The sequence below is a fragment of the Oculina patagonica genome, chromosome 9 (genome assembly GCF_052425735.1).
Source record: "Oculina patagonica isolate OP01 chromosome 9, crgOcupat, whole genome shotgun sequence".
NCBI classification, from domain to species: domain Eukaryota; kingdom Metazoa; phylum Cnidaria; class Anthozoa; order Scleractinia; family Oculinidae; genus Oculina; species Oculina patagonica.
In genome coordinates, this window is record NC_135766.1 from 21,662,698 (window position 1) to 21,684,226 (window position 21,529).

The 21,529-nt window shown below is 38.2% G+C and overlaps 1 protein-coding gene and 1 long non-coding RNA gene across 6 annotated transcripts in view; both read right to left on the reverse strand.

The window, feature by feature from the left end:
• LOC144666172 (uncharacterized) overlaps positions 1-21,529 on the reverse strand; it is a 57,599-nt gene that overhangs the window by 35,149 nt on the left and 921 nt on the right. The window lies entirely within an intron of this gene.
• LOC144666641 (uncharacterized) lies at positions 6,205-17,916 on the reverse strand. Its single transcript, XM_078528037.1, has 9 exons — positions 17,317-17,916; positions 16,331-16,420; positions 15,474-15,614; positions 14,813-14,878; positions 12,859-13,041; positions 11,804-11,885; positions 7,370-7,457; positions 6,912-6,975; positions 6,205-6,321 (listed from the first exon to the last, which is right to left on the reverse strand). The coding sequence occupies exons 1-9, from the start codon at positions 17,800-17,802 to the stop codon at positions 6,205-6,207; spliced, it is 1,317 nt and encodes a 438-aa protein (XP_078384163.1). The 5' UTR covers positions 17,803-17,916.

Here is a 21,529-nt window from a genome sequence, read left to right on the forward strand (position 1 = left end):
CAAGTCTGTCAGTACATCAGTCAGTCAGACAGACAGACAGTCAGTCAGACAGACAGTCAGTCAGTCACTCAGTCAGTCAATCAAAGGAAATTATTTATTTAGCAAATAAACGGTTTTATGCACCTTATGAACAATGAATCTGTTCGGGCTTCTGGTCAGGTGATAGTAATAAGACCTTGCAACATTACCCTTCGTGATATATACACTGTAAGGCAGAGTTGGGCTATCTTGAGTCTCTTGGTATCGAAGCATTCAAGACGAAATCAACATTTCCCTCCTACCCTGCTTCCCATAGGACAAGATTTATATACATGTGTTCGGGTATCCCTTCGCCTTTAATTTGCTGGGAACAGCTTCATTAATTTAGAATAAGCTTCATTTGCATTTTGTTACTAAAAATAAACAGCCACCTCGGTGGCCAAAAGATGGCAGGTGTCACGTCAAATCTCTTCCCAGCAAACCGAGCTCAACCAAGGCAATGAGTGGGCAAGATTGGGCACGACCATGTCTGAGTGAAGACGTGCCTTCGAAGCTCCGCTAGACCCAAACAATTTTTTTTTGTATGGATAGAACAAAAAGGGAAAGAGAAAGCAGTAATTCAAGCGATAGAGACAGTGAAACAGCTTCCCCGGTTGATAAGAAGAAAAAGGACGAGAATTTCGAGATAGAGAGCGAAGAAGTGTTTACACGTGGAGTCTCCAATATGGCGTTGTCGGACGACATAGGCGTGAACATAAAACATATTCTTCAGAAGCTAGAGAAACTCGACAGTATGGAAACTATGTTGAACAAGGCATTAAGCAAAGTAGCAGCAGTGGAAACCCATGTCAATGAACTGGCGCTCAAAGTTGAAGCGTTGGACTCTAAGAGCCGTGTTGCTGATAAATCTGTGGAAGAGCTGACTGCGAGTGTTGATTTCATCTCGAAGATGTGCGAAGATGCTACACATAGGCAAAAGGAAGATAGCGAGAAACATAAAGCCGAGTTGGCCCGCTTGTCCAAACAAATGTCATATTTGGAGGCTTACTCAAGAAGAGAAAACCTTCTCTTCGAGGGAATCCATGAAGCCCCTAATGAAGATGGACGCGAAGACACTGCCGCCGTCTTACGCTCATTCATGGAAACTGTTTTGAATGTTGAGAAGCCCGACACGATTGAATTTCAGAGGGTCCACCGCCTTGGAAAGAAAACCTCGAAAGGACCGCGAGTAATAATTGCCAGATTTCTCCGGTATAGCGACAGGCAACGAATTGCGAGCCTGGGGAAATATCTTCGTGATAAAGAAATTTATATCTACCCCGATCTTCCAAAGTCAATCCAAGAAGCAAGACGACGTCAAATGTCAAAGCTGAAAGAAGCAAGGAAGGCGGGACAATCGGCCTACTTCAGTCAAAGTAAACCGGATATGCTTTACATCGATGGAAAGTTCGTTCCTGAGTAACTCCCGTACTTTAAGGTTTTTCTCTCTAATCAAATACAAGAACAATTGATGAAGCTTGGACCTTCTCTTCAGGTATTCAACTGTCGTTTAATACTGCTTTTAGTTACACCTGTCCAATATTGAATTCAGTGATGCGATTGGAATGGGCTGAAGAGCTTCATGGACGAATAGATTATTAGTTTAATCATTCCGTATTTGTGTGTATGTTTATTTTATTTTAAAATATGGTTTACGTTTTGTTTTTGTTACCTTTATTTCAGGCTAACTTACGTTGCGCATATTATGTTAATTAGAATTTTTTATGGTGCGATGTTACATAACCTTTTCTTTATAAGGTGTTATGCGGTAATTAGGGTGTTGGTATTCGAGGTGCTAGGCTAGCTCTATTGACAAAGAAAACATAGAAAATGACAACAAATTTTAAAATGGTTTCTTTAAATGTTCGGGGTTTGCGTTCCTCCGATAAGCGAAAAGCGATACTTTTATGGATAACAAAACAAAAAGCTGATGTTGCTTTCCTGCAGGAAACATATAGCACAATTGAGGATGAACAATTTTGGAGAACACAATGGAAAGGCAAGATGTTGTTCTCGCACGGCTCAAATCACAGCAAAGGCACCATAATTCTAGTGAAACAAAACTTAGAATTCGAACAAAAAACAGTTTTTTGTGACCCTAGCGGTCGCTTCATATTTCTAGAAGCCGTTGTGCAGGGGAACCTTTTTTTATTTGTAAATATTTATGCTCCCAACAAAGTTCATGAACAAGAAGTGTTTTTCAAAAAGATCAGAAGCAAAATTGAAAGCTATGATTTCGATCCTAATAGAAAAGTTATAATGGGAGGTGACTTCAATATCTTTTTCGATGAGAATTTGGATTGCTTCGGTGGCAATCGAAAAATCAAAGATAGGAGCGTTAATGAAATTAAAGATATGATGTCAGAAAATGATTTAATAGATATATGGAGAATCCGTCATCCAGATGATAAACGCTTCACATGGAGACAAAAAACGCCGCTTATTCAACGTAGATTAGATTTCTGGCTTGTAAGCGATTCGTGCCAAGAAGAAGTTCTTGCTACAGACGTGATACCCGCAATAAAATCAGATCATTCAGCAATTTCTCTTCATTTCAAAAGCATAACAAATTATGATAGGGGACCATCCTACTGGAGGTTTAATTCGAGTCTGGCGGACGACCCTGTATACGCCGAATTTTTAAAAAATTCGTACCCTAGTTGGCTAGATGAGTATAGGGATATTACAGATAAAAGACTGTTATGGGACATAATCAAATATCGAATACGAAAGGAAACGATTAGTTATAGCAAGCGTAAAGCTAGAGACCGTCGTGATAAGTTATCTGAACTTGAAAAAAGCGTGAAAGAATGGGAAGAAAAGTGTAATGAGTTACCAACGGCTGAGAATCTTGCGAAACTTGAGGAGCAAAAAATAGAATATGAAGCTATGTATGATTATATAACACAAGGTGCTATGATTCGATCTCGCGCTAGATGGTATGAAAAAGGGGAGAAAAGTAACAGCTATTTTCTGCGACTTGAAAACTTTAATCATAACAAATCCTGCATAAGGAAAATAAAACAAGACGACGGAAATGTCATTACGGAACCTGCTGTTATTTTAAACCAGCTAAAGTCCTTCTATTCCACCTTATACCAAAACAACGGGGCGGATATTGATCAGGGCTGTGCTAAAATCTTCTTAGGAAACCCTGACATACCAAAACTAGACAAGGAAATGCAGATGAAGTGTGAGGGGAAATTAACTTTCAATGAATGTTATCGTTCGCTACTGAGTTTTCAAAATGGTAAAGCACCGGGAAACGATGGCTTGACAGTCGAATTCTACAAAGCTTTTTGGCCAGTTATAGGGAATCTGGTAGTGGGCTGCTTGAATGCAGCGCATGAGCATGGAGAATTATCAACGTCACAAAAAATGGCTATTATTAAATTAATTGAAAAGAAAGATAAGGACAAGATGTATATAGCAAATTGGAGGCCTATCTCCTTAATAAATGTCGATGTCAAGATTGCGTCTAAGGCTTTAGCGAAGAGATTGGAATGCATTTTGCCTTTCATAATACACAGGAATCAAAATGCCTATGTCAAGGGCCGACTGATCTCCGATAGCACGAGAATTATTGATGACATCATGTCTTATACCAAAGTTAATGACTTAAGTGGACTGCTTGTCGCGATCGATTTCGAGAAGGAGTTTGACTCTCTTGACTGGGCTTTTTTAAATAAGGCCCTACTGGCTTTCAATTTCGGTGAATCTTTTATCAAGTGGGTAAGCACATTTTATTGTAACATTAAAAGCTGTGTTACAAACAACGGCTTCTCCTCCGTTCATTTTGACGTCAAGCGAGGAGTTAGGCAAGGTGACCCTTTGTCTCCGTACCTCTTCATTATTGCTCTCGAGATACTTGCTATAAATATTAGAAGCAGTAAAAATATTAAAGGCTTTAAACTTTCAGATAACGAAGAAATTAAGTTAACCATTTTCGCTGATGATCTGACGACTTTCTTGAAAGATAAACAATCTTTCGAAAATCTTTTAAAAATGTTGCGAGATTTTGGATGCTGCTCGGGCCTTAAAGTAAATAACGGTAAATTAGAGGCTCTCCATCTTGGCGACTCGTCCATAAAGCTTGATATCGGTATTAAAAATATGGATAAACCTTTAAAGATACTTGGCATCTTTTTCTCATATGATAAGAAGCAAGCCGTTAAATTAAATTTTGATTCAATCCTGGATTCGCTGAAAAAGACTCTTAATCTGTGGAAGTGGAGACATTTAACCATTCTTGGAAGAATTCAAATCATAAAATCGTTTGCTATCCCTAAATTCCTGTATAGAGCGTCGCAGTTACCTTTTCCAGATGACGTTATCAAGAGAGCGAATACGATCATCTACGAATTTATTTGGAAGGGTAAAGACAAAGTGAAAAGATGTGCTTTGATTAATAATATTGAGAACGGTGGATTAAGAATGATACATTTAGAATCCCTTATTCAAGCACAGAAGATATCCTTTTTGAAACGGTACTCTGATCCGGAAGATGGTGCCGAATGGAAACATGTTCTCAACTTTTTTCTACAGCCTGTGGGAGGCCCATACCTCTTAACATGCAATTTTGATCCAAGTTCTTTGAAAATTGCTATCCCCCCATTTTATAACGAATGTTTGACCTTATGGTCAAAATTAAATGGTTCAATGCCTGAAACAAGTGATGAAATTTTAAACGAAATAATTTGGAATAATAAACACATCTGTATAAATAATAAATCATGTTTTATTAGCGAACTGATGGATATAGGTATAAACAAAATTGGTGACATGATTAAACTGGATGGGACATGTAAATTTTTGACATGGAATGATCTGCATAACAAAGGTCTTAAAATGAAAAACTTTCTTTTGTGGCAAGGTCTAATCGATGCAATACCAGTTAAATGGAAACAAGCTATTAAGTCCATGACAGGTCCTTATATCTTGAACTCGGATTCAAATGAATCCACTTTAACTATTAATTCAGTTAAAGTACCCACATCAAAAGTAAATTCCAAAAAACTGTATGGGAGTCTGGTCTCAAGGGTTTGTGAAAAACCAACAGCACAAAGGAAATTCGATGAAATGTTCCCTGACCCTAAGCGTGATTGGAGTAAAATATACAGCTTGCCTTTCCAGGTTGCGTTAGATGCGCACACAAGAGAATTTCCATACAAAGTGGTTAATAGAATCTTATTTACAAATTCTAAATTGTGTAAGTTTGGCTTGGTGGAGTCGCCTTTGTGCACCTTTTGTGGAGAGGAGGAAGAAACCCCTGAACATTTGTTTGCATTATGTTCTTATTCTAGTGCCTTTTGGAATGAAATTTTCAACTGGCTGCAACAGTGTGTCACTGGAATTAGTGTTGATTTGTCAGAAGTAGTCAATGTTATACTTGGTTTGCCTGATCTCGAGGAACATTTTATGGCTGTAAACCACATAGTTCTTGTGGCAAAACAAACAATTGTACTTTGTAGGAAGAGATCTACTAATCCCAGTTTGAATGTCTTCCATGCTCTACTAAGGAAAACTATTAAAATAGAAGAATTTATTGCTAAGCAGAAAGATAAATTGCACCTCCATTTAGTTAAATGGGAAAATTTTTTAGATAAACTTATTTAAAGTAAATGTATGCAACGTCTGCCATTTTTCGTTCTTTTTTTTTGAATTTATTTATTTATTTTTTTTGTTTGTTTGTTTTGTTTTTTGTTATTTTTGTTATTTTTTTTTTTTTTTGTTATTTATTTATTTATTTATTTTTTTTTAGCATAACTGTTTCCAGAGTAATTGTAGTAGTATTTCAAAATTAAAAATTGTAACTGTAGTGCACCCGTAACTATGTATTTTTTCAAAGTGTAATTGTACTTCAAACTTCTGTATCTGTATCTATATCTGTGCTTGTAACTGTATATTTAATTTAATAAAGTATTAAATTATAAAAAAAAAAAAAAAGGCAATGAGTGCAGAATATGATTATTTGCACTGGGTAATGCATAAGGGAACATAAATGTTATTTACTGACTAACAAACTAACAAACCTGTGACCCTCTTAAAAATAACTAGGTGCACATTGATTTTGAAAACTATTTGACTGTGTTAACTGTAGCCTCATAAAGGGACAATCTCCATCCTGACAAAGGATGTGTTACAACATAAATTAATAAATTTCGTCAAAAATTATAATTGTTGGTATCAACCTATGTCCATAATATGATCCAGTCCCCGCAGTACTCTTATCTCCTCTTTGAACCACTCTCCAGTCCTCTGGGATGTCAAAGACAGCATTGACTCACATACTAGAGATGCCGGCTGTGGTAAAAAAAATAGATTAACGTTAGAACAACCCTCCAAGTTTATTTTTTTCCTTAGTGGTTGTTTGGCCACCGACTGCTCAGGTTTGGTCGCCAGTGAAATATTTTAGTCGCTAAATAAAGCTCACGCTTTCAATCCTTCTTCTCAATTTTAGTCGCCAGGCTAGCGACTTTGGTTCGAATTTAGTCGCCATGGCGACTAAAATGGTCTTAACTTGGAGGGTTGTAGAATGAGAAAAAGCAATTAGTCTTTGATAATAGTCTGAGTGATGAATGACTTGGACACAGTCTCAGATAAATTAATAAGCGCAAAATGCAGCAAAACTTTGCTCAATTGGTAAGTCTAAAAATTTTTGAATTGGAAACAGATTTGAAGTAACTGTAAATATTTATACATTTTTAACTTCAATATTGCTAATTATTACACAAGCAAACATAATATTATGGCACTTTGAGCAGCAGTGCTCTTGAAATTGATTTTCAATAATCAATCAGTTTAATTAGTTAATTATTACTTTTTTAATTTTTAAATACAACATAATCAACAATAATAATATTATTATTGATGTATTAATTAACAAAACTTACATTTATGTCATCATCGCCTGCAGCCAGTAGTTCATCAGATCCATGTTGTTTTTCTAGTAATGTCCTATTAATCATAATGTATCATATATTTAATAACAGGTACCGGTTAGTATTAAAATAAAATTATTTTGTGCAAATTTTGTTGTGGTTTAAATATTTGCTGTTGGATTGAAATTTGTTGAACCAGTTTGATTTTTTTGATTTTCCCCCTTGATTTCAGGTTATGATATAATTAATTACAAATTTAAAATAATATGACGCAACCTACTTACTAGGAAAACTAAATCAGAATATACTGCTTTCAACAAACTGTCAGACAAAGGCTAATTTAAACCACAACACATTGTTTACACATAAAATTAATTGGAACATTGCATGTACTTGTCGCATGGTCATAATATAACGAGGATTTTATTCTAAGAATCAAACAATGATCAATACAAATTAAGAACACCAACCTGACTTTTGTGACGTATTTATTGTAATCCTTTAACGACTTGGATTGCTGATTGTTGCTATCAACAGCCAACAGCTTCATCATTAGCTCTGAAAATTATTGACATTATTTTATCATCAGGATTATATCACAAGTGGGCATTCTTTGAATGCATCAATCAAATTATTTTTGCTTTTAAAATATACCTTATGGAAAACGTACTACAGAAAGACCTATAGGTCTGGATGCCCAGGGCTCGTAAATACCTTATTATAGGAAATTAACGCTTGTGTTAATTAAGGTATTTGAAATTAACGCGACTTAAATTAATGCGAATTGAAGGAAAATTTTTTTCCCAATAAAGGAAATTAACGTGAAAGGGGAGGTAACATTTCAAAATGAAGGAAATTAACGTGACGAACACAAAGAAAAAAAATTGTTGAGAAAGTCTAAGACATCAGGAACAAATTTATTTCAACACTTGGCGTATAATCCTAAACGCAGGGGTTAAGCGAAGGAATCTGACCGCCTCGAGCGTTCTTCACAGTTTCAGTGATACCGGCAGATTTCCACCCTGATGAAATAATGCCTTTTCCTACGAGTCAAGAACGTTTGACCGTATCAAGAAATTAAGGTCATGGCAATTAACGCTCCACTTAATTAACAGCGGGCTACCAAAGTCCAACCCCTCGTCCTCGCCGTGGTAGCTGGTAACAGGAAAGTAGGGGATTGCCGTCCAGGGCGAAGTATGGTGGAGGATTCGTTCCTCCGGGCCGCTACGGTAGCCATGAAGGCCTGCACGGAACCCTGAAAACCCCTGGCTAACGGGGCTCTGGTGAAGTTTGAAGGGCTAATCACCCATCAAATGGATATTAATGATTACAGAAACCATGGGAAACATGCACAAAATCACATCTGTCTTTGGAGGAGAGAATGCCCCTTCGGGGGCTAGTATGACGCACCGCTGTGAAAGCCGAAGGGAAGCAGCGATGCCGACCCCTCTCCTTACCCCGAAGACAACCACACTATTTGGCACGTGGAACGTCAGGACCATGTACGAAGCAGGTAAAGCTGCCCAGATTGCTGCTGAGATGACCACTTACAACTTGTCAATCTTGGGCCTTTGTGAGACAAGATGGATCGAGTCAGGCTGCATAAGGCTGTCAACAGAGCAGACTGTCCTATACTCAGGTCACGAGGATGCAAATGCTCCCCACACAGAGGGTGTTGGATTTATGCTGACTCCACAAGCTGCGAAGTCACTCATAGGATGGAACCCAGTATCATCCAGGATAATAACAGCAAGGTTTCACACTAAGATCGGAAAAGCCACCTTCATTCAGTGCTACGCGCCGACGAACGAAGCTGATGATGAGGCAAAGACTGACTTCTATGAGAGGCTGCAAGGTGTCATAGACAGAATAGCTAGAAAGGACTTGATAGTGTTGCTCGGGGATTTTAACGCAAAGGTGGGGAGCAACAATACAAGTTTTGAGACAGTTATGGGAAAGCAAGGTCTTGGTGAAATGAACGAGAACGGAGAGCTGTTTGCTGACTTTTGCTCCTTCAACAAGTTTGTCATCGGCGGAAGCGTTTTTCCGCACAAGAGGGTACACAAGGCGACTTGGGTCTCTCCAGACGGCAGAACTGAGAACCAGATTGACCATATCTGCATATCATCTAAGTTCAGAAGGTCATTGCTTGATGTTAGAGCAAAGAGAGGGGCCGATGTTGCTTCAGACCACCACCTTCTTGTAGGCAAATGCCGTTTGAAGCTGAAGAGCTATAACACTGGCATGCAGAAAATAAGCCATAAGTACAACATCAGGATGCTGAAGGACGATGAGATAAAGAACAGATTCCAACTCACCATCTCCAACAAGTACCAAGTGTTGGCAAGCCTTCAAGAAAATGAAGAGCATCGGGAGGAAAGGGAGAACCAAAGCACAGTCAACGAAATGTGGCAGGCCATGAAAAATGCATGGAAGGAGACGTGTGAGGAAACGCTGGGAAGAGAGCGCAAACAGCATAAGACCTTTTTGAGTCTAGACACCCTGAAGAACATAGAAGCCAGGAAGAAGGTAAAGGAGACGTTGAATCACAGCAGAACACGAGCTAAGAAAGCAGAAGCTCGCATCAGATACTCGGAAGTCAACAAGGAAGTTAAACGTAGCATCAGAAACGACCGAAGGAACTTTGTGGAAGACCTCGCGCGACAGGCAGAGGAGGCATCAGGCAGAGGCGATGCAAAAGAGCTGTATTCCATCACAAGGAAACTGGCAGGTGATAGAAAGATCCCGGAAAGACCTGTCAGAGAAAAGAGCGGAGAGTTGCTCACTGACCAAGAAGAACAGCGAAAAAGGTGGGCAGATCATTTCAAAGAACTACTCAATAGACCTCCGCCAAGCGAGCTGCCTGACATACAACCAGCCAACACACCTTTGCAGGTCAGCGAGAGTAAGCCAAGTGAAGCAGAGATCAAGAGAGCCATCAGACAACTGAAGAATGGAAAAGCAGCTGGTCCCGATGGCATACCATCAGAAGCCATCAAGGCAGATCTAAACACCTCGCCCAAATGCTGTATGAACTGTTTGGCAAGATCTGGGAAACGAACGAGATACCAGATGATTGGAAAGAAGGCTACCTAATCAAACTTCCAAAGAAGGGAGATCTGAAGGAATGTAAGAGCTGGAGAGGAATCATGCTGCTGTCAACGGCCGGAAAAGTACTGAATAGGATAATTCTGGAGAGGTTGAAAGTAGAGGTGGACAAATGGTTGAGAGAAGAACAGGCTGGGTTCAGGAAAGATAGGTCATGCACAGATCAAATTGCTACCCTGAGGATCATCTTGGAACAGTCTTTAGAGTGGAACTCTCCTGTTTATGCGACCTTTGTGGACTATGAGAAGGCATTCGATAGCGTTGATAGGGAAGTGTTGTGGAAGCTGCTATGCCACTATGGCATCCCAGAGAAATACATCACTCTTATACAGAAGACCTATGAGAAGTGCACCTGTAGAGTCATCCACAACGGAGTTCTTTCAGAACTGTTTGAGATGCTCACTGGAGTGCGCCAGGGTTGCTTGCTGTCGCCCTTCTTGTTCCTGCTTGTCATCGACTGGATAATGCGGAGGACGACAGAAAAACATCAGGATGGCATACAGTGGACACTCACGACCCGGTTAGAAGATCTTGACTTCGCCGACGACATTGCCCTTCTTTCACATAACCACAGGAGCATGCAATCCAAGCTAACAAGACTGGCAAAGATCTCAATGCAGACGGGTCTTAGGATCAGCAAATCCAAGACGAAGGTGATGAGGGTTAACACCAAGAATGCAGATAGGATAGAACTAGATGAGGATGAAATCGACGAGGTGGAGGACTTTGCATACCTTGGAAGTAACATCAGCAAGGACGGTGGATCTGATCAGGACATACGAGTGAGGATCGGAAAGGCAAGAACTGCATTCACCATCTTGACACCTGTTTGGAGATCAAAAGTGATTTCCAGAAAGACCAAACTACGGTTATTTAATACCAACGTAAAGTCAGTCCTCCTTTACGGCTCTGAAACGTGGAGAGTAACAAAAGCGAACTCCACCAAACTGCAGACCTTTATCAACAAATGCCTGAGATCCATCATGGGCATCCACTGGCCAGAGGTCATAACAAATGAAGAGCTTTGGACAACAACTGAGCAGGAAAGGATCAACATCCAGATAAGAAGGCGAAAGGGGGTTGGATTGGGCACACCCTCAGGAAAACAAACTGCAATGTCACCAAGCAGGCACTGAGATGGAACCCACAGGGGAAGAGGAGCCGAGGCCGTCCCAGAAACTGCTGGAGGAGGACGGTAGATGACGAGGCGAGCAAAGCAGGCTACACCTGGACGCAGATTGAAAGGATAGCCCAAAACAGAACACGATGGCGAGCAGTGGTTTCCGTGGACCTATGCTCCATGGGGAGCGAAAGGGTTTAAGTCAAGTCGAAGTAATTAACAGCGCGGAAATTAACGTTAACAAAAATTAACACGACTTAAATTAACACGAATTTTTGAAATTCGCGTTAATTTCATGACGCGTTAATTTCCTATAATAAGGTAAGGCAATTTTATCCATCACTTGCCTAGTGATAAATTTTCAGATTTTTTTCCTTTTTTGTGAAGTAAAGAGTCATTGCAATGACTCCAACATGCTTAAAAGGTAGCCAGGAATAACTGTTTTCTTATCTCAAAAATTATTGCTTGTTTAGTAGACTGATAAAGTAGCTTAAGTTTGTTTGTTTTTTCCTGTATTTAATTTATCAAAATTTTCCGTGGCCAGTACTAAATTATAATTAATTTCTAATTTCTAAATTATGAAATAAACCCTAGCAGACCTAAGTCAGATTTATAAACTAAGACAAAATCAAAACTATTACTAATGATTATAATAATTATTATTTATAATTCTCACCAAGAACAGATCTATCTAAATCGGCATTTTGACGGTCTTGAGACAACATCAGGGTAATCGCTGAGGTACAAAGGGCGAGGCACTGAAAACAATCAAATGAAAAAAAAAATTAAATTTTTAATTTTTACAAATTTTTACATGGCAGAGACAACTGGACCTAAGTGCTACACATAATATCTGAACCTCTCTTTGACTAGAGCTTAAGCTGTATTATGTATCATCAGTATGGAATAATAATTACCATGAAAGCTTTATCCTCCCCACCCCCCAACCAGGGTGGAAGGGGGTGGGGACAGGAGGGCTTATTTGTTTTCAAGACATTTTTGAAGGGGGCGCTAAATTAATAGAAAGGAAGGCTTATAAGAGAGGGGCTTATTTAAAACCATATTTAAACAGTTAGCTACTTATAAAGGAAATAAAGTGGACTTTCTAATGTTTGAGTGCTGTGAGACGTTTTCTCGCAAAACTTAATGAATTGGAAATATGGTGGCTTAAAATTACCGTGTTTTCTTTTTCAAATAAAAAGATTGCCGTGATCTGCCATATATGTATTTTAGTTGTCTTGATGTATCACCGAATTCTCAAAACTGGCCCAAAAAGAAGCATATGGCAAGCAGTAAGAAGATTTGATACTTCTGATCAATACAAACTTAAAGGGACTGTGTCACGGATTTTAGGCAAACTTAGGCTTGTGAAATGACCAAAAAACTCAGTGAAATATAAAAAATAACGTTTTAAAACAGTGAAGGGACATTTCAATAGCACAGCAAATCAAAAGAAGGTCCGGATGGCAAAAAATGAAGAAGATTGAAATGGATTGCACTATGGGTTTTTGAAATGTGGTCCGGCGGAACAGTTTTCAAAGTTAGTCTCGTTTGCTTGTATCTTTAAATTTTAACGCCTGGGAGACACATTTGGTTGCAATAAAGCTATGGTTTTGTCAGTTAGATCCATAGAAGTAATTCTTTACAAACAATAAGTTTCATAACGAGTATTTGGCAAAGCTAAATAAAATAAACTTAACTTAGCCGTGACACAGTCCCTTTAACTCTCACCTTATCAGAAGGTGCATCTTGAAGTGCTGAAAAAATTTTAGGAGCAATACCATGGGCCCTGAGGCTCACTCTGAATGAGGGCTGAGAGCAGTGGGATGCAAAATCCAGGGCACTTAGGCACCGGGTTGATAATGAACGAGTTTCTTTGAGACCATCCAGAAGATACTCCACATCATCAAAGAACTGAAGTAAAAAATGTCATCTTTGTTAAAGAACAATATATTTATTTTTAATTAGAAAGAAACCATAGTATGTGCATCAAGTTCCTAAAGGTGGTTTTCACTAGCAATCTAGTGTTAAGAGTTTCTGGTTCTCAGGGTTGGAAATTAGCGCTCACCCACTCGCCCAGGCGAGTGTGAAAACGGTCGGGCGAGTACAACTTACGGATCACTCCCGGCTTGGCGAGTACGATTTTTTCAAAATGTGTTAGTCAAAATAGGTGTTACTTTTTACGCTGTCCACAAGCAACATTGATTTGTAAACAGACAGAAATGGCTTCCACTTGGCGATTATTACATAACAGATGTACTAACAAAGTAATACCTCTTGTCATAAAAATACTGACTCGTCCACTGAGCTGCAAAACGCGGCAAGATGGCTAATTTCCGCGAATTTTAGTATACAATCTTGATACTTTGCTAACAAAATACAGGGCGATGGGGGAGGGGGGATTTACTTCTTTAAATGTTTAATGGAGGAGACTGGGTGAGTGAAAACTGATTTGGGCGAGTGCAATTTGCCAGTCACTCGCCCAGATGGCGAGTGTTCCGAAATTTTAGTTTCCAACCCTGGGTTCTGCTTATTACTTCATGACTTATGATCTAGTGCAGTGCTGGAAATAATTTTTCTTACTTAAAAGGACATGTGTCCTTCCAAACTTTTATTTTGAACGGACATATTAGAAAATTGGTCGGACATCAATTCGCATTTTAAATCAAACACATTAAATTTTTCAAGACACAGTCACGTAAGTTCTCGGACATTATGTCAGAACATATTACAAAATTGGCCGGACATTTTGGCATATTTGATCGGACAATGTCCGATGACCGACAGTAATTTCCAGCACTGTAGTGAATAGTAGATTGTCAGAGTGAGAAGCAGAAAGAAAATACTGAGGACTTGAAAACTACCGGCAGTATTGTGATTGGTTTGTTCTTCTGCTTCTGGTTGCAACTCCGACAATCTTGTTTTAACTAGAGCATGGATCTTAAGCAGAATCGGAAGAAAAGGTAAAAAATTATTTCGACTCCAATTCCATTGAGCTTATTACTCTGCTTACGACTCCGATTATTGCTTTTCACTAGGCAGAAGACCTCTTACAACTCCTATTCTGACTTGATGCTATTGGTGAAAACCAGCCTTAAAGTGCCACTATGATCAAATTTTCGATTTCCATTTTTTTTTACATTTTTGTGTACAATGAGACTTTCTTACTCACCTTGCCAATTTTCAATGCATTACGAACATCAGAAGTCGTTTTATTGTAACGTTTATTTCCGATAATTTACGACTGCCATTAAACAACCTTGTTCCAAGGCTTGGTTGCGAATAGGGAGAAAATGACGTCAAAGGCTCCAAAATACCTCACAGGTTGAAATTATAATTAATAACAATACATATTGAAAATCATGCGAAAAGAAACAAAAACTTTGGACTTGTTTTTCGTGCAATTTTCTATGCTGATTGTTATTCTAATTTCAACCCGTGAGGTATTTTTGGGCTTCGACGTCATTTTCTCCCTATTCGCAACCAAGCTTTGGAACAAGGTTGATTAATTGCGGCCGTAAATTCTATGGAATAAATGTTATAATAAAACGACTTCTCATGTTCGTAATAGATTGAAATTTGGCATGGTGAGTAAGAAAGTCTAATTGTTCACGAAAATGTAAAAAAATGAAAATCAAAAATTTGATCATAGTAGCACTTTAAACAGACTGTGAAGGCAACTCACCTGCTGGTCTTCCCCAGACTCCAAGCATTCATGAACTTGTTTGACATTCTGCACAACAGTAAAAAGCTAAAAAAAATACAAGAGAATAGTGTACAGTTACTGTATTACATTAAAAAAATTAATAAACAAACAAATAAACAGATGCATGTACAAAGGAACAAATTTACCTAGCAAAATTAATGAATAATTCTGCCAACAAACTAACAAATGAACAAACAAACAAAGGATGAATGAATGAAGAACAAATGAACAAATGAATAAGTAGGAATTCGTAGTAGTATATCCAGAGTGGCTTTTTGTTCACTGTTTCCAGTTCAAATTGGTACATGTATCTAGAAATGTTAGTTTTTGTGGCAGTAAGAAAATCAGGAGAACCAGGGGAAAAACCCCTTATAGCAAGAATGAAGACCAATAACAAACTAAGCTCACATATGACACTGGGTCCTGGATTTGAATCCAGGCCATATTGGTGAAAGATGAGCGCTCTCGCCACTGCACCATCCTTGCTCCCTAGGACCATGAAAGCTAGTGTTCGATGCTTGAAACCCTAACATACCAGCTTTAGTTACCTTTCAACACCCCACAAAAATCTTCAATATTATAATTGTCAGCTGGTAGAATATTAATGCAAATTCTGATTTTCTACCAAGATGCAACCTACCGGTTTATCAGTTCTTTTTACTCTCACAACACTGGAGGAATCTTCTTCCCTTCTTTTGAGCCAAGATGCAGGTCGGACAAGATTTGGAACATCAGGGGATGTCTCGTCCTGCGAGTCCTCACTAATGTCAGCACTTGTTGGCTTTAAAAAATAACAGCATTTGATTACGTGAACCACAAGGTTCGATCAGTAGTGCTCAAGTCTCAACCATAACGTACACTCCATCTGTGGCTAGGAGTACTATACCGCTACTCTCCCCACTCCCTCTCTCTCCTGGGTAGAATGCTAGCCCAGTTTCCAGATACCTTAAAGTTACTATTGTAAGCAGCTACTACTAACAGTAATTTTAGCGGTTTTTCCTGAGTAAGATTTAGCGACTATTTAAAATTAGCGATATCATGTAAACAAGTTTTAATGAACATCAGCTAAAATGGAAGTACAGTACCGCTCAGAAATAAGCGTCCCAAAACATACGCGAAAAACGCGTATGCTTTTGCGTATACGCGCGCCTGCGTATATGCGTCTGCGTATCTGCATATGTGCATCTGCGTATGTGCGTATCTGCATATACTCTGAATTCGCGTATGCTCTTTAGTATGTATGAGCTAGCTTATTGTTTTTTCCTTTGTCCATAGTTGATTGTTCTTTCAATGGCCTAACATTGCTACATGTAAAATTTAAATACAAGGAAGACTGACTAAATCATGCCGTGCCAAAGCGACAAACGTATACGATGGACGCTTATTTCTGAGCGGTACTGTAAATGTACGGTAAAAGAACAAACACACTTGAAATTGAACCAACATTTGCATTGCCAGAAAGTACATATAGTAATTAACAAACTAAAAGTCTCATACCAAAGCTGAGAGTCTTCTTGATGATTTATCTTTATCTTTCTTTGGTGACAGTGACTTGTCATTGTTCTTCAGAAAACTTTTGAATGGGGACTGCAAAGGGAAAAAGTAAATACAACTTTATTCTGAAAACCTTTAAACTTAGTTTCAAATTTAAACCAGGGTCAGTCAAAGTTTTTGGAGAATGCAGAATGCAGACCAAGAGAACCTATTGTGTTACCTTTACCATTATTGAAAGCTAACCGTAAACAGGCTAACCGGAGTGTATAGTAGGCTAACGGGAGTGTGTAGTAGGCTAACCGGAGTGAACTTTTCACTCGGGTTAACCTACTATTCACTCCGGTTAGCCTAAATAGCACTTCAGTTAGCCTGTTTACGGTTAGCTTTCAATAATGGTAAAGGTAACACAATATATTCTCTTAGTCTGCATTCTGCATTCTGCAAATGTCAGACACCGTGTGGTATAAAGGTTGATTTCAAATAGAGTATGGAGTATTTTTACGTTAAAATTGGGCCTTAAATGGGTACAAAGTATAAGGAAAGGGCAAGATTTCCGCACAGGACCCTACATTAATTATGCATACAATTTTCTGACTGATTCATTCTTTTCATGATTGCTGTTTATGTATAGTGATAGTATGAAATAGTTGCATGCATAATTAATGTAGGGTCCTGTGCGGAAATCTTTTCAAGGAAAGAACTGAACTTTTCTTTATGTCATTATGACCATGTCGCTATGTCGTTATTTCTCTAGTATGCAGTATGAACCAGGCCTTACCCTCCTGGCCGACCGTGTTAAATGGTTATTTACAATAACAAGGAAGAATATTAAAAAAGAATTACCGGTAATAATGATGATAATGATAATATAAATACCAACAAGCCACCAAAAATTATCTAGACAACAGTTGTAAATATCATTATTTAATATTTATGTTCAGATTTAGACAAAGAACACAGCTAAATAAATTCAATTACTCATTTATTACCGCAGTTAGCTTTTTCCTGTGATAACTGGCGATCTTCCTTTCCCCTCCTTGTGATGAACTTTCGCTTAACTCTTGAGAGCTGCTATAAGCTTCATCGTCAGTACTTTTATCAGTCAATTCAGTCCCTGATGTTTCCTTTGATTTCGCTTTGGCGTTACTTCGAAATGTACTCCACTGCGAACTTGAGACCGTCACGTCATCTTCGTCAAAGGCGAACGGGTCTTTCTCCTCGATTACTTCTAATTTTCGTCGTTTGTTCGTCTTTGATGAATCAACAGCCGCATCCTTTATCAAACTAACGTTGCTTTCAACAATTCTACTTGTTCTCGACCATGGAGACTTTCTTGTAAGTCTTCTAGGGAAAGTGTTTTCCGTTGTAACGTTCGCTTTCGAATCTTCACTTTTTTGAATCTCGTCGAATTCCTTGGAAATTTTCGTTTCTTTGGCGCGATTTCGACCATAAGTCTTCGTGGTGTACTTCGGCATGAGTTCTAGTTGGTGAAGAAAGAGGTTTAGAAAGAATCAAGCCGAAATTTCGCTTGTTTTCCAGCGAGTAATCATGACTCAAAATTGTCTCTGCTCTTCTTCTTCGCTGAATTCGTAATTTGCCGGGAAGCGAGCTGCGCATATCGTTAACGTGGGAGCCGCTGTCATTTAGAACGGGCGCGAATTTGTGGCGCGAAAATGAAACAAAGATAAACACAGGCACGTAATGCGTGCAGATGCTGTACACAGTTGAATGACCATAAAAGCCATAAAAGTAATGATACAACCTTATTTTGCTACTTCATTCCTGACAAAAAGTCTTAAAAAGGTTACCTTATTATAGGAATACAGTCAACTCTCTCTAAAACGGACACCTTCGGGACCGGCTCCAACTGTCCGTCTTATAGGGACTTTAGTTACAGTTAAATGACTAAAAAACGGCAGGAATGGGACCAACACCAGGTGTCCGTCTTATGGAGGTGTCCGTCTTATAGAGGTATCCGTTAAGAGAGAGTTGACTGTATAACGAAGCATTTTAACAACGCAACAAAATGTACGCGTAATAAAATTAACGCCAATTGTCAAAAAAAATATGTTAACTTACACTTAATTAACGCGAATTATCGTGTGGTGTGTGCTTACATGCAGTTAATTAACGCGAATTTGATGCTTAGAAATTTTTATTGCAACCTGCGCTATTTTAAAGACAAAACAACGACATCCAACAACAGAACTTGAGGTTTAATTCTGATAAACCATACACAACAAAAATATTTAAACAGACCAAATATAGTGACTAATATTAAATGTATAGATCCAGGGAATGTAATACATCCCTACCTTGTGCGTTCCACTGCCTCTGTTATTCCTGCAGCTTTGACGGAGAAGTAAATGTCGGTTAAACATAACTTTTCCGGAAATAAAGTTGTCTTAAAATAACAATGCTGGAAAATAGTGTGAATTTAATTAACAATGACGTAACTCAAAGTACATGAAATTAAAGCGAATTTTTGAAATTCGCGTTAATTACATGTATCGTTAATTTCCTATAATAAGGTATTTGATTTAGGCCTTAATAGACTGTACCAACAAATGGAGCCAAAGTTGTTCCCAAAAATTGCTCAAAAGTTGCCAAAAATCGAAAAAGTCGCTACCAGAATTTAAACTTTGCTTACAAAAGTGAATCATTTTATTTTTTTCTGCTAAAAAGCAGTACTTTCTGAAACGATAACGTTTTATGCAATCAGTTTATAACAGTTGTATGCTCAGCAATGCTTAGCCTATTTACGCCCTTTTAGTACTATTGCATATGATCAAGGCAATTAGTATCAACAAAAAGAAAACTGCAAAATTTTAGTTCATTTATGTGTTTATTTATCAGATGGCAAATTTGTTGCCCAAAGGTTGCTCAAAAAGGCAAAACTTGCTCTTAGCTGCTTGAAAACGAACGTAAATTTGCAAGGACCACCGTGACAAAATAGAAGTACCGGATCCTCTTACTGTAGAGGATCTTATCAGCTATAACTAAATAACTAACAAAGAAAAATTGCAAAGCTGAATAAGCGGTGTGGGGGTATATTTAAATTCCAATATTTGGGAAGGCACGGCCTTCCTTCTTCAGGGTCTTGCAGAGAATGACTCTAAAGATTAATCGTTCATACACATATAAAATATGGGTAAAACGTTATAACACATAAATAACAAAAGACTAAGTGACACGGCTTAAGCAATAGGTTGCAATAAAAAAAAACACAAAAATAACGTTAAAATTTGAAATTTGATAAAGAAACGTTGCAACATGAAATTTGAAAAATGCTATAACAAGATGCTATAAATGGCACAAAAGACCTTAACAATGAAAGTTTATAATATAATATTTAGATGAGTGATAAAATGAACTACGAAATGTCATGCTTCATCCTTTCTGTTAATCTTACTTATTTTTTCTTAGCTGCTTGTAGTACAAACTGAAGTTGTTCAAAACTTTTAAAGTTGCCAAAATATGTCAAGAACAATTTGACTGTTGTACTCCCCCAATTTAGCGTTTACCATTCATTTTGACGAATGCCTTTAACTTGCATGCTGATGAGACGCGACATGGAGCAAGCTAGCTATCAATTCAAATTTATGCAGAAAAAACAAGTGCAACAACTTTACGAGTTATTTTTCTTCTTTCCGGCTTTGATTTTCTGCTAGTGAATTTGAAGAGCTTCATACATCTCTAACGTTTCTGACAACAGCTTAATACGATGATATACGAAAATGACAGTACTTTATTCTAAGCCTCTTTATCCATCATTAAAAAAGTATATGTTAGGTTTATCTCGATATAACGATAGTTTCGATTATTTTACGGCCATATCGTTATATCGGGAATTTCTATATAATCATTGATAATGATTCCTCGATATAACGATACTGATAATTTTACTACTTAACCGCCGACCGGCTAGCTCAGTTGGTAGAGCGCCGGACTACCGTGCGGGAGGCGGTAACGCTCAGGGTCTTAAAATAACTGAGGAGAATATGCTGCCTTTGCAATAACAAGTGCAAATGGTTAGATATTCTAATCTCAGTCTTGGATAAGGACGATAAACCGTAGGCCCCGTCTCCTGCATCTTCAGTGTTATGGTCAGCAGGGGACGTGTCAGTGTGGTCTGGTCTTTGCCCATTGTGCCGTTGTACTGTTGAAATGCTCGGAGATATTAGCTATGTTAAAAGCTACTCTACAATCCGAGGGTAAATAAAGTATTCACTTCACTTCACTACTTCCTTCGCATATTGTTATATCGGGGTTCCACTGTATTAAGAATGGTAAGTACGAAAGACTGTTAGCCAGTACGCTAACCAGCCAGTATACCTTATTATAGAAAATTAACGCGTCATGAAATTAACGCGAATTTCAAACATTCGCGTTAATTTAAGTCGCGTTAATTTTTGTTAACGTTAATTTCCGCACCGTTAATTAAGTGGAGCGTTAATTTCCATGACGTTAATTTCCATTATTTAGGCCCAAATTTCTCGTTACAGTCCAGACGTTCTTGACTCCAAAGAAAAAGCATTATTTTATCTGCCACTATCATTGATACCGCAAAGAACGCTCAAAGTGGGAAAAGAACCACGAACATTGCTTTCGTTTAAGATTATACGCCTACAAGTGTTGCAATAATCTTGTTCTTGTTGTGTACGTCGCGTTAATTTCCTTCATTTTGAAATGTTACCCACTTTTTCGCGTTAATTTCCTTCAGTTGGGAAGTTTTTTTTTCTTCAATTCGCGTTAATTTAAGTCGCGTTAATTTCAAATACCTTAATTAACACAAGCGGTAATTTTCTATAATAAGGTATGCTCTATATATGCCCCTCCCCTCCCCTGTATACGAGCAAGTTGAATGGGTTTAAAGGGACACTGTCACATGGATTTTTCTGCTTTTCAGTAAAAAGTGCTAAATTTGGCAAAGTTCTCTTGCTCGTACACGAAATGCATCGATATCTAGAACATCAAGGTAAAGATATAAATAGAGCCGGTAAATTGTTTTGAAGGAAGATGGGAGCCGTTTTCATTTTTCAACCCAGACTACAAGGGCAGAACTTGAAAAAATCAGCCTGACCTTTTTCGAATTTAGATCAAAAGTTCCTGATGGCATCACATAAGTATATTTTGTTTAAAGATTCAGTACACTGGCATAGTAACTTTGAACAAAACTGGACCTCTATTGGTAGATTTCTA

Bases quoted from the DNA above. Each gene is read 5' to 3' on its own strand.
- LOC144666641 (XM_078528037.1), bottom strand. From the start codon at position 17,802: ATGCCGAAGTACACCACGAAGACTTATGGTCGAAATCGCGCCAAAGAA. The intron at 16,421-17,316 runs GTAATAAATGAG...TTCCCTTTGCAG, and splicing joins ACAGGAAAAAGCTAACTGCG to TCCCCATTCAAAAGTTTTCT. The intron at 14,879-15,473 runs GTAGGTTGCATC...TATTTTTTTTAG, and splicing joins TAAAAAGAACTGATAAACCG to CTTTTTACTGTTGTGCAGAA.